Here is a 14,268-nt window from a genome sequence, read left to right as displayed (position 1 = left end):
CCCCCACTCTCGTGCCAAAGATGTATAGTTCATTTTCGACATAACGACTTGCACATCTCATTGGTGCAATGGGTCCACTTGTATTCCTATTTAAACAATTTGTTTTTTTCCTTCCCCTCCACAAATCATAGCAACATCAAATACAGTGAAAACAGGGGTTATACCATGGGGGAGGGACATACAAAGCAACAAAGAAATCATCTTATAAATATGTTAGACACAATAGCAAGAAAGAAAAAAACATTTGAGTCCTTAACTTGGAGTTCATTTCGCTTAACATGAACATATCTGACCACTTCTGCTTGTCTCAGACATATACTAGTTATTGCAAATAAGGGAAACCATGGGACCTATGTTTCTTTGGGCCTGGCTTACTTCACTTAATATAATTTTCTTTCTTTTTTTAATTTTAAGCAATTAATTAGTTCTTTTAATATCTATATATTATTGTAAAATACTGTACAGAGGGGTTACAATTACATGGGCAAGGTAATGAGTGCATTTTTTATCAAGCATTGTTGCCTCCTCCTTTGTTTTCCCTTCCCAACCCTTCCCATCTCCTATCCGCCCACCCCCCATCCCCCCACTCCCCTACCCCAGCCAAAGTTGTAGTTTGTTTTTCGACATAACGACTTGTACATCTCATTGTTGCAATGGGTCCACCTGTATCCCTATTTAAATGATTTGTTTTTTCCCTTGCCATCCACAAGTTATACCAACATCAAATACAATGAAAGCAGGGGTTATATTATGGGGGAGGGACATACAAAGCAACAAAGAAATCATCTTATAAATATGTTAGAAACAATCACAAGAAAGAAAAAACCACTTGTGTCCTTATCTTGGGGTTCATTTCATCTAACACCTACTTATCTGACCTTTTCTGCTTGTCTCAGACATATACTAGTTATTGCAAATAAGGGAAAGCATGGGACTTATGTTTCTTTGGGCCTGACTTACTTCTCTTAATATAATTTTGTCCAAGTCTTTCCATTTCCTAACAAATGGGGGCAAGGTCATTCTTTCTGATGGAGGCATAGAATTCCATTGTGTATATATACCACATTTTCTTGATCCATTCATCTACTGATGGGCATCTGGGTTGGTTTCATCGCTTAGCTATGGTAAATAATGCTGCAATAAACAGCTGTGCTGGTAGCTTTAGTATGATCTTGTTTGTGATCATTTGGGTAAATGACCAAAAGTGGGATTGCTGAGTCCTATTCTTCTTTTTAAGTAAACATTTGTCTTGGAGAAATTTTAGATTTGTGGAATAATTGCAAAGGCAATACAGAGAGTTCTTACATAACTTGCAGCTAGAGTTTCCTGCTTTTAACATCATACATTAGCATAGTACTTTTATACTATGAACTAACTAACAACGAACTAACATTGACATATTATGGTTAACTGATATCCTTACTTCATTTAACGACTTTGCTTTTCATGGATTTTCTTTTCTTGATTGGGATCCCATCCAAGATATCATTCACATTTGGGATTCACATCTCTTCACCTGTCTAGATGTCACAGTTGCTCAGTCTTTCCTTGTTTCTGTTGGCTTCAAGGAATAATTTTTTTGTGGAATGCTTTTGCACTGGAATTCATTTGAAGTTTTGATCATGAGTTAACTTGCATAACTTGCTTTTCAGGAGAAGTCAGTAGAGGATAAGAACTCTCTGATCTCACACACACACACACACACACACACACACACACACACACTGTGCCTAAGGCTTGAACTCTGGGCCTAGGAGTTGTCTCTGAGCTTTTTTGCTGAAGGCTAGTGCTCTACCATTTGAGACACAGCTCCACTTTTTGGCTTTGTAAAAAAAAAAAAAAAAAAAAAAAAAAAAAAAAAAAGGTTAATGGGAGGTAAGAGTCTCACAGACTTTACTGCTAGGATTGGCTTTAAACTGCAATCCTCTATCTCCACCTCCTGAATAGCCAAGATTACAGGTGTGATCCACCAATATCCAGCAGCATCACAGTCTTTACTTATTCTACCAACATGACTTATCCTTGTTGGTGTTTGCCTGGATTACCTGCCTCTGAGTGATATTAATCAAATTTCTACATTGTAACTTGTTCATTTATTCCTTTTTTTTCAACTCTGTCTCCTTGAGGGTAGAGTGTTTATATCTATTATTCATAAATTTTCTGCATGGGATAAACACTGTATCATTTCTCCTATTTATTAATTTTTTCAGTCATTTGTTTATGTCAATAAGACCTCATTGGCACTTATTTTATACCCTGGACAATAACTCAGTAGTACTTTGCTTGTTTAGTTGCTCATATCACTCCAGCTCTTTCTGTTGGTATTCCGATGGGCTTGACACAGCCTTTCATTGTAGGTTTGGTTTGTTTTTGAGCACTTTCAGTTACTACAGCTGTCTATGTTACCATGTCTATTTCCTGCCCTAGTCCTAGGATCACTCATTCTCCAAGAAGCCATACTTCCTTTTATTGGGAAAAGTATAAGAACCCCTCTGTACATCTCCTTGACAATAAAAAATGTATAAGAAACCAACATCAACTAAACTTGTAGCAATCATAACATTGCTGTTTCTAAGTCTTCCTAGCTAACAGATCAAGGATGTATTGCAGATATCAATACAGATACACATATATAGATATATCCTATTGTACTTACCCATGAATATAAACATATCTACATATTTCTTTGTATATAAACAGATCTCTGCATTGATTTAACATAATCCATACTGATTGTATCCAAGTCCAACCAATTAGTGTATGGTATATTCTCCCTCCTCCTCGTACATTTCTGTAAGTTCTAATTAGAACAGTGAGGACTCTGACTCCACCATCCACTATTTAATTGTCCAGCTCCTGACCCATGCATAGTCATATTTGAATTGTTAGTGGCTAGCCTCATGGAAAACAATGTCATAGTGATTACAGGCAGTTCTTTTGGTCATTTCTCTTACAGAATCCATTCACTTCCAAAATCAATTAAATCAGAGTCTTTTCCCTTTAAATCTATTCTTTTTACTTTTTTTTGTCGGTCGTGGGGCTTGAACTCTGGGCCTGGGCACTGTTCCTCAGTTCTTCAGCTCAAGGTTAGCCCTCCCACTTGAGCCACAGCGCCCCTTCTGGGTTTCTGGTGGTTAATTGGAGACAGGAATCTCACAGACTTTTCCTGCCCAGGCTGGCTTTGAACTGCAATCATCAGATCTCAGACTCCTGAGTAGCTAGAATTATAGGCATGAGCCACCACTGCCCAACTCTTCTTATCTTCTTTATGAAACTAACGCTGTCTGCTATTAAGTGTTGTTGGCAGGGGATACTGCAGAGAATTGGAAAGACGGAAAGAGGGTAAAGGATTTCTGTTCCTGCTTTGCGTGTGTCCTTCTTTACCTGTTCTTATGACAACCTGACAGACAGCAACATGCAAAATGCCTAGTAATTCTTATCGTCCCAGCATGCTGTGTAAACAGGGCCAGCCTCATGATCACTAACAGTGAAGTCACACAGGGCTCCTGTCTTAGAGAGGGGCCTGTGTTTTTTCTAATGCTCACTTGATACTGTCTTGAAATTTTCTTGCCAGTAAAATTCACTGGGACAATGGAGCAGAAGCTATAACCAGATGACAATAAACACTTGAGCTTAGTGGACAGCATGAATGGAAAGCATTAGCCTGACCAATTGGTACACACAGACATACATGGTCAGGATGGTGCCCTGGAAAGGGACAACAACAACAAAGAAGCATCCATGATGATAGTCACAAACCTCCAGGAGAGAAAAGATACCTCGTGGATGCAATGCTGGGATCTGTCACAAGGGACCAGCTAGCCTAGCTAGCTGGGGACCTGCTAGCCTAGCATCCCTAGGCCCTGCCTGTGTGATGGCCTTAGCATATATATTAACTTTCTGATCTGAACAATAGAATAGGAGTTTCCTGTGTTCAATAATAAACATTCAGTACATTAAAAGCATATACATAGATATTTCTAAATGTATCAGTCATTGAAATCAAAGAATTTATGTCTTTTTTATTATTTTAAATATATTTTATTGTCTTCAAGTAGTCATACAAAGGAGTTGCAATTCAACAAAGCAGTTTATAAATACAATGCAAATACAATTTTGATCAATATTGCCCTTAAAAGAAAAAGAATTTATGCTTTCTGATATTTTTTTTTTTGGGGGGGGGTTCTGGTCATGGGCCTGAACTCTGGGTCTGGGCACTGTTCCTTAGCTCTTCACCTCAAGGCTAGCACTGTACCACTTGAGCCACAGCGCCACTTCTGGCTTTTTTTTTCTGCCTATGTGGTGCTGAGGAATCGAACCCAGGGCCTCATGAATGCAAGGCAAGCACTCTACCACTGAGCCACCTTCCCAGCCCTGCTCTCTGATTTTGAGATTCCAAAAGATTGGAAGACAAATATCCTCAGGCTAACTATAGAAATTAAATGTGAAGATCACTGCAATCAACAGAAAAAAATAACATTTTTATGAGAAATTTCCAATGAACCAATTATTAACAAGAAAGGCAATGTTTAAGCCAGGCACTGGTGGCTCATGCTTGTAATCCTAGCTACTCAGGAAACTGAAATCTGAGGATCCCAGTTCAAAGCCAGCCCAGGAAGGAATGTCTGTGAAACTCTTATCTCCAACAAACCACCAGAAAACCAGAAGTGGCGCTGTGGCTCAAGTGGGAGGGTTAATCTTTAGCTAAAGAGCTGAGGGACAGTGCCCAGGCCCAGAGTTCAGGCCTCACAAATGACAAAAAAAAAAAAAAAAGAGAATGCACCGATAGAATAGTTAACAGACATCACGAATTATACACAAATCAGGAAGTCATTTTAGTTTCTTGTACAAACTACACAAATTACAGGAAATGTCAGAAGAAGCATTAAAATGCCATTTATAAATTTACACTTAAAATTAAATTAAGACAAATAAAAGTGATTCAACATAAAGAGTTAAATCATTTTGGAAAAAAAGATTTCAAATCATGCTCTAGTTGTACTAAAACTTATATTTCAAAATAATTTGTCAGAAATTTATCTGGAGCTTGTCATAGCCTATAATGTACTGTGTTAAGAACTTCCTGACAGTTGCATTAGCGGAAAGATCCTTCTCAAAATTGAAAATTATTTATGATTTTACATTGGCAAGAGCAATTGATAATGCACTTAACTTTAACCATGAAAATAAAATTGCTAAATTTTTATTAATTTGAAGAAAAGGAAGTCAGAAATATCCCATGATCAATAAATCACAATAAATTATTACTATTATTGTGGTACTGAGCATTTTAATTTTTGCATTTATAAATTTGTTATATGTGTGTCACTGTTACCCTCTTATGCTGCATAAGTAATAGTTTTTTTTTTAATCTCAGTATTGTAGTGCTTTTAAGTGTGTTTTTTCCCTCTGCTCATTGACCAAGGGACCAAGGTATCCATAATTTTGTTCGGTACTTTTCCCCACAAATAATGGGACTGGCCTTGTAACCTAACAGGTGACTTTCCCACTAAGGGACTATTTTGTACTTCTCACCTTTGGGCCCTCAGTCAACATTTTGGTCACCTGCCCCAGTAAGTCTTAAAATGGGACCCTTTCCAAATATATTTCTTCCTCTGATACTGTGCCTTAGCACTAGAGGTACTGACTCCTCCCTCTATTATTCTTCTTACTCCTTAGAGTTTTTAGTAGTTCAGCCCCTAGTAGCTATCTCCCTATTACTAGTTAGTATTGATTTATGTTGAACTTTCCATGTTTACAATACCATGTAGCTTCTGTCTGCAGAAGGGACAATGACTAAAATACAAGTGCCATGAAGATCCATGAGTGTTTGGATGTGAAGTGGCTCTTAAAGAGATTCCCATTTTGAAGGCTTAGTCCCTAAACTGACAGATTCAATCATTGCCAGCGGACTATATCACTTCTTAAGGACTGGATCCTGAAGGTTGGGACTTAGAAATGGATTCAGACTTTGATGGACTCATAATACAATAGTGTTATTGGCAAGGACATGTGACCTAGTTGGAGGGCACAGGTCACAGAGAACATGTTTCTGAAAGGTATATTGTCCCTGGCTTCCCCTTCTATCTCCTCCCTTCTTTTCCTCCCTTCCTCTTTTCCCTCCCTCCCTCCTTTCCTCCTCCTCCTCCTCTTCCTCCTCCCCCTCCCCTTCTTCCTGCCCCCCCCCCTCTCTCCCCTTAGTGGTTAAGAGATGAGCATGGCCCTCTCCTATGGTGTTCTGCCTCACCACAGCCCAGAAACAAGGGAACCAGTCATGAAGTAGAGAACTGAGCAATAATATGAAGCCCTGAGTTCAACCTGGGGGGAGGAGGAGGAGGAAAAGGAGGAGAAGGGGAGGGAGGGGAGAGAGGAGGCGGAGGGGGAGGAGGCCTTGAGTTGAAGCAGAAGGAGGAAGATGAGGATTCAACTCCAAAGTCCACCTTAGAGCTGTTTTCCCAGACCATTCTTGGTACCTGTTATAGAGATTGACATAAAGGATGTTCATTGGGACATGTTTGAGTTCAATGTCTAGGAAAGGGAAGGTAAAGGAAAAGTACAAGTCAGAGGGAGTTGTGGATCTGCCTGTAGTCTCAACTCAGTTCACCTCTGCACAGGGGATTTTGAAGTGACACAGGTCCTTCAGAGTTGGCCTGAGTTGGTCTGTGGTAGTCAGGTTTATATTGTCATCAATTTTAAATTAATTATATATGGATGTAAGACACCTTGGAAAGAGGTGTAATGTTGGATGATCTCAGATGAGGAATACCTATAGGTGTTCAAGACCTTCAGAGACCTTCCCACACTCTTCCCAGTAAGAAAAATGAATTCTCTTATTGAAGGGAACTTGGGAAATATAGCACTATCACAATCAATGAGAGATTGTTTTTGTCTTCCCCTTCCTCTATCTATAAAGCCATGTATGGTATGACAAAGCTGGAAAGCTTTCAGCTGTCACTGGAAAATCCTAGGCACCTGAGAAAATAGAATATTATCTTGCAAAACTACACAACCCAGGGTCAAATTCATGTGCATGTAATTAGGAATTCTCTTTCTTTTTTGAGTGACCCAGAGACTCTTCAGTCCTTAAAATTTCCACTTCAACTATATGCTTTTCTCTCTTCCCATTATCTTCTCATCCATTTACTGCATGCAGTAAGCAAAGGTAAAATTCTCTCACCGAAATTCCATATTCTAAAGACCATTTCCTTCAGATTTCTAGTCTTGAAATCTGTTTTGATGAATATTAGGAAGCTGGAGCTTGTGCTGTGTTGGTGGTTGAAGTCAAGGAGAGGGGTATAGATGAATAGACAGAGGAAGGGTAGGTAAAGGCAGTCATAATATTTAGTGTGTTTATGTAAAAACTGAACTAGGAAAACTGAGATTATGGGGAGGGTTGGGAGAAATGGGGAGAATTACGAAAGGGATGACATTGATCAAGCTGCATTGTACTCATAAATGAGCATGTTCATTGTGTGCCTGAGAGCTCTAGGGAACCCACAGACACATTCTGCTTCTCTATTTTATTTGAGAACATCAGGAATTAATTGTACACCTTGCTGAGTGAGGGGAGGCATATTGTATCTTCCAAGTATCAAAATCTTTCTTTTAGGATTCAAATATGTAGCTGACATAGAGAAAATACTTTCAAGATGTTGTGGGGGAAACAAAAGTCTTCAACATCTCTGTGGGGTAAATTGGCTATTGTTTCTCAGAGACTAGAACTCAGACATCCGTACTAAATCCATACTCAAACAGGAGTCCCCTACCCCTGACTGATACGGAAATAAAGCAGAGAAAAAGACATGAACTCTTCTCAAGGGTTCCAAAATATTTCCAGATAGGAATGTGTTAAAGAAGAATGTGCTACTCAGGAACCCTCTGGTTTTTCCATATGAAGAGACAGCCATCTTTCTCCGCATGTCTCTTCTACACTAGATCCTGGTGTGGGTCTAGCACAAAGACTGGCCTTCTCTGCCAGTACAGCGGTGTTCTGATAACCAGAGTGGAAGGACCAGATAAGGAATGGACAATACATTTGCAGTTACACCTGTTTCCTTTCCATCCTGGCCCTTACTTAGTTGTACACTTCTTTTGTGTCACAATTTCCCCATTTGTGAAGTGGGGTTGGTGATAATCCACTTCAAATGGCTAAGATTATCATTATCACTCAAAGAAAATAAGGATCAGACATTTCATAAATTCACTGGTTGTTAATTCCATCAGGGTTGGTCATCTACACTTTCCAAAGTGTCATTTATATTAAGTCCTCAAAACTGTTTGTGGAATAAACAAATCATATTAATTACTTTCCACTTTCCATTAAAGTCATTCCATAAATAAGATAAAATGGAGTCTTCTCTGTCAGGGAAAAGACATGGATTTAGCTAGGAGAAACCATCCCCAGGTGTCAGTACTTAAATTCATGTATTCTATATTTGCTGGTGGAAATATGAACAGATGGAACCCCTCTGGCAAACAACAAAGGGGGAAAGTCTAGCAAAGCCAAACTTGCATGCATTCCTTGAGACCCAGCAACTCCATCTCCATATCCCCAAGAATGTACCTCCGTATATAAAGCTACTTTGTTAGCCACCTGCCCACTGCTGTAACAAACATCTGCTATAAGACAACTGAGACAAAAAGAAGGATTTTTTGTCTCATAGTTTCAGTCCATGGTCTGTTGGTTCCTTGTTTTGGAGCCTATGTAGAGAAGGTACATTATAGGAAAGTATAACAAAATAAAGCTATTCAACTCATGGCCAGGAATTTATAAAAGAAGCTAAAGTCCTCTCTCTCTCTCTCTCTCTCTCTCTCTCACTCTCTCTGTCTCTGTCTCTGTCTGTCTCTCTCTCTCTCTCTTTCTCTCTCTGTCTCTGTCTCTGTCTCTGTCTCTGTCTCTCTCTCTCTCTCTCTCTCTCTCTCTCTCTCTCTCTCTCTCTCTCAGCTTGAACTCTGGGCCTGTTCCTCAGCTCTTCAGCTCAAGGCTAGTGCTCTACCACTTGAGCCACAGGGCCACTTCCAGTATTCTGGTGGTTAATTGGAGATAAGCGTCTCATGGACTTTCCTTCCTGGGCTGGCTTTGAACTGCAATCCTCAGACCTCAGCCTCCTGAGTAGCTAGGCTTACAGGTATGAGCCACTAGCACCCGGCTTCCTAATCTCTTTCAAGGGCATATGCTCCTCCCAACTCCATCCCACCCCATCCACCAGACCTAAAACCTTCTATTAAGGCCCATCCTTTGAAAGTCCCATTACCTTCATTACTGCCCAATAGCATCACAGACAGGAGACCAACATGCAAGCCTTTGCAGGGATGTTCTAGATCCAAACTTTAGCATTTAACTTTATGTTTGTAATAGCAACAATAGAAAGTAACCTAAAAGCCATCTAACTAGGGAATCAATATATCGGTATACTTGTGTGTGTGTGTGTGTGTGTGTGTGTGTGTGTGTGTGTGTGTGTGTGTGTGTGTGTGTGTGTGTGTGTGTGTGTGTGTGTGTGATGGACCTGGGGCTTGAAACTCAGGGCCTAGGCCTGACATGTTTCTTCTCTCTCTCAAGGCTAGCACTCTACCACTTAGAGCCACATAAAGCTCCACTTTCAGCTTTTTGGTGCTAATTGAAGAGTCACAGACTTTCCTTTGTGGGCTGTCTTCTAACCACGATCCTCAGATTTCAGCCTCCTGAGTAGCTAGGATTATAGGTATGAGCCATCCACACCTGGAATTTCTTAATATAATAATTTACAAAAATAAAATTAGTAAGATATGTATGTGCCAGTGCATATGGCTCTTATGTCTATAATTTTGAGAAAATATTTGTCATTTAAAAATAGTTGTGGGCGACGCTCGCGCTCCCTCATACACATGCTCGCCACCCGGCTCGAGATGGGGGCGGCAGCAGCGGGGGGACTCCGGACTCTCGGGACATGGGCACGTTTTCGGTGGAAGACGGAAGGTGGGGGGCGGCGGCAGCGGTGGCCAGCGGGGACCGCTGGGAAGGCGAGGACAAGGACGAGGATGAGGACGAGGACGTCCAGGATAACTGGGATGATGATGATGAAGAAAAAAAGAAGAGGCAGAAGTAAAACCAGAAATAAAAATTTCAGAAAAGAAAAAAATAGTGGAGAAAATAAAAGAAAAAGAACGACAACAGAAGAAAAGGCAAGAAGAAATTAAAAAGAGATTAGAAGAACCTGAAGAACCTAAAGTGCTAACACCAGAAGAACAATTAGCAGATAAACTGCGGCTAAAGAAACTACAGGAAGAGTCAGACCTTGAACTAGCAAAAGAAACATTTGCTGTTAATAATACAGTTTGTGGAATAGATGCTATGAACCCATCTTCAAGAGATGATTTCACAGAATTTGGGAAGTTACTAAAAGATAAAATTACACTGTATGAAAAGTCATTATATTATGCCAGTGTTTTGGAAGCCTTAGTTCGAGATGTGTGTATTTTGTTGGAAATTGATGACTTGAAAAAGATTACCAATTCATTGACTGTGCTTTGCAGTGAAAAACAGAAGCAAGAAAAGCAAAGCAAAGCCAAAAAGAAGAAGAAAGGCGTGGTTCCTGGAGGGGGATTAAAGGCCACCATGAAAGACGATCTGGCAGATTATGGTGGGTATGATGGAGAATATGTACAAGACTATGAAGCTTCATGTGACAGTTTCTCTCTCCTAGTGTCTTCTTTCTGTTGCCCACAATCCCTTCAACATGTAGCACAACTTCTTTTCCTTTCAGTTCTGCCAAATGCTACAATCAGAAGTGCAGTATCTTTTGTGTTGGTTATTTAACCCCTTGACACTTAGGTGCTAATGTGCAAATGAGGGAACTTGGACCTTGCTGCCAAGGGGTTAAAATTGGGAACTTAAGTTGCTACTAAATCATAGTCTAAAAACAAAACAAACCTAATAATGTTGTCATTGTTGCTATCTAATCCCATGGCAGCAGTCACTAAATTGGAAACAAAGGTTGCAATGTGACAAAAAATTGTGTAGTATTACCAGCACGGTTCAGTAAGACAGCCTTAACCATACCTCCTTGAACTACTTCATACTTGTCAAGAAAAGCAGTTTGCAGCCAGGGCATGTGGTGTGCACCTAGTATTAAAATTACTTTGTCTAAGAAAATAAAAAATAAAAAAATAAAAATAGTTGTGATATACATAGTTGAAAAGTCACAGCAGTGCCATGTTTTGCTTAGGATACAAACACATATAATTTAAATATAAAGAAATTCAAGGAAGGACAAAAATATACTTAGAATATGGGTTACCACTGAGGCAAAGAGTGAGTTTGAGCCGGGCGCCTGTGGCTCATGCCTGTAATCCTAGAAACTCAGGAGGCTGAGATCAGAGGATTGTGGTTCAAAGCCGGCCCAGGCAGGAAAGTCTGTGAAACTCTTATCTCCAATAAACCACGAGAAAACCAGAAGTGGTGCTGTAGCTGAAGTGGTAGAGCGCTAGCCTTGAGCTGAAGAGCTGAGGGACAGCACTCAGGCCCAGAGTTCAAGCCCCATGACTGACAAAAAAAAAAAAAAAAAAAAAGAAAAGAAAAGAAAGAAAAAAGAAAGAGTGAGTTTGAAATCTGGCAAAAAAAAATGCAGAGTAAGTTAACATAGGTGTGTTTTCAAATGTGGCCAGCATAAGAATGTCTAATGTGTATCCTTGTTACATATCCTAGAAACAAAATTTTTATTGACTAGGCCTGGGACTTGAACTCTGGGCATGGGTACTGTCCTGAGCTCCTTTTGCTCAAGGCGAGTATTCTACCACTTGAGCCACAGTGCCAATTCCAGCCTTTTCTGTTTATAAGTTACTGAGTAATCAAATCCAGGGCTTCATGCATGCTAGGCAAGCACTATATCACTAAGCCACATTCTCAGCCTAAAACAAAAACTTTTCAACAGAGAAATCCTGAAGTTCTCCTTCCTCTACTAAGAATGGGGAGGAATCCTATAAAACTCACCTACAACTTCATTATAAACCGGAACAACCCCCAGGCAAACCAAGTGAAATGATTTACCTAAAGATACAGGGTCAGGTGTTGAAATATTACTATGAGATTAGAGCTCAGATTTTCCATGTCCCCAGCCAAAGGCTGTTACACTTCTCTTTCCAATTGCATTTGGTCCCAGGCTTTTCCTCTTGTGCTAAGCAGAAACCTGGACACAGATGTGAGCCAAGACATAAGAGAGAGTTCAGACACCTGGTATGTAAACCACACACATTGGAGTTACAGAGAATAGGATTAGATGAAGCCAAGAAGGCAGAATGTTCTTGAATAGTTGTTTAAACAGCTTCTCCAATGGCTTGATTGTCCTTTGTTGGAATAATTTGGGGGGCTTTTCTAGAAAAGGCCATGGTTATTCACATTTCCATTGGGTTTCCTCATCAACTCAATCTGACAGTTATAAAGCTTTACATCCCTGAAGCACCCAAGGAAGGAGAAATCACAAGTTTAGCAGGATTATAGTAACATGTTAATGAATAAGAAAAATCAAGCCTTTATGTGTATAATTTCATGTTCAAAATAAGACCAAAATGATACCCTAGTTAAATTTACGTCAATGTTAATTTTCATGCCTTACTTTAATGTTCATCCATGCTGTATAATGTACTTATTCTCTATACTTTTTTTTTGGTCAGTCTTGGGGCTTGAACTCTCGGCTTGGGTGCTGTTCCTGTGCTCTTCAGCTCAAGGCTCCACTGTTTGAGCCACAGCACCACTTCCAGTTTTCTAGTGGTATAATGGAGATAAGAGTCTCAGGGAGTTTTTTTGCCCAGGCTGGCTTTGAACTGTGATCCTTAGATCTCAGCCTCCTGAGTAGCTAGGATTATAGGCATGGCCATCAGCACCCGGCTTTTCTATACTTTTAAGCTCCTCTTCTCTCTAAGTTTTCACACAGATCTGGCCAGCCAAGTGTGCTTTGTAACTTATGACAAGTTCATAGAGTTCTTGCTGCTTGCTCTTCCTTTCACGCGTTCTAATGCCTTTTGGAAGTTTTAACCCAACGTTTTCAAAGCAAGATGTGGGAAACATAGATTAATTGCTTGGGATGGGAAAATTTGAGCAATTCCTATTGAGCCAGTCTTCCCTTCTAACTTGGAGACATTCTTATCCCATTTCTTTAATCCATGAGTTCATAGCTGTTGCTCCGTCATGAGAGTAGCATGCCACCCATTTCAGAAAACTCTAACCCAGAGCCACACAATCCTGCTACCACTCCCCACCACCAGGGAGAATTCAACCTAGTGCTTAGGCATGCCTGACTCCCTGCCATAATGTCCCCTCCTCCTTATCAATAATCCATGTAGTGTTTGGACTTGGTCCTTTGAAAGCCTTTATTTCTTACTTCCACTCATTTTTTCAATGAATATATGCAAGTAAATAGGTCCCAAGTTTCCTTAGAAAACGTATCTGGATAAGATTCATAAATTTCACAATGCTATATGGTTATTGGATCTCCTATAAGCCCATGGCATTTCTACCAAGCCACAAGAATGCTATCACACATTTGCAAGCCACTTCATACCTATGCCTGATAAAGAAGCAGGTGGAAGAGATCCAGAACCAGTTTTTGGGCTCAAGGGAAAACCGTCCTCTCTCAGGCTCTTGTTTCTGTTGGGCTTGGGACCCATGCTAAGTGAGCCAGGGACCTCTGACAGGGTAGGTTGATGCATCTTGCTTTCCGTTATCTCTATGTGTATTCCTGAGGAAAAGAGCATGAGCAAGGAGGAAAGACAAGGGAGGACTATGAACTCTGACACTGTAAGAGAGGCTTTTGGGGCTCCACAGGCAGGTAGAAAGGGAAGGGCTTCTTGTGCAATGAGCAGGATTCAAGCCCAGAGATATCAAGGCCTTTCAAGAAACTTCATTTGCTCAGGGCTAATGCTCTACCACTTGAGCCACAGCACAAGTTTCAGCTTTTTCTGAGTAGTTTATTGGAGATAAGAATCTTATCATCTTTCCTGCCCAGGCTGGTTTCAAACTACCATCCTCAGATCTCAGCCTCCTGAGTAGCTAGGATTACAGGTGTAAGCCACCAGCACCTGGCTCTAACTCAGTTTTTAACAACACTGTTTTACCATTCATTCATTAAGTCTAATCTAGAAATATACAGTATTCTTATACATATATATATTAAATATACTGTACAGAAGGGTTACAGTTACATGAGTAAGATAATGAATACATTTCCTATCAAGCATTGTTATCCCCTCCTTTGTTTTCCCCCTATCATCCCTTCCTTTCCCACCTCCCTAACT

At 40.2% G+C, this 14,268-nt stretch overlaps 1 protein-coding gene across 1 annotated transcript; it reads left to right on the top strand.

Moving 5' to 3' along the window:
* Positions 1-9,926: 9,926 nt before the first annotated feature.
* On the top strand, positions 9,927-11,105 carry LOC122122119 (eukaryotic translation initiation factor 3 subunit J-like). Its single transcript, XM_042696252.1, is given in 3 exon segments — positions 9,927-10,062; positions 10,065-10,771; positions 11,046-11,105. Coding segments are annotated over 3 exon segments (903 nt in total).
* The last annotated feature ends 3,163 nt before the right edge of the window (positions 11,106-14,268 follow it).

Source organism: Dipodomys spectabilis, unplaced genomic scaffold (assembly GCF_019054845.1).
Source record: "Dipodomys spectabilis isolate Male_0828 unplaced genomic scaffold, ASM1905484v1 ptg000204l, whole genome shotgun sequence".
Classification (NCBI taxonomy): Eukaryota; Metazoa; Chordata; class Mammalia; order Rodentia; family Heteromyidae; genus Dipodomys; species Dipodomys spectabilis.
The sequence above is the reverse complement of the archived record's forward strand: the minus strand, read 5'-3'. Positions and strand labels throughout refer to the sequence as shown.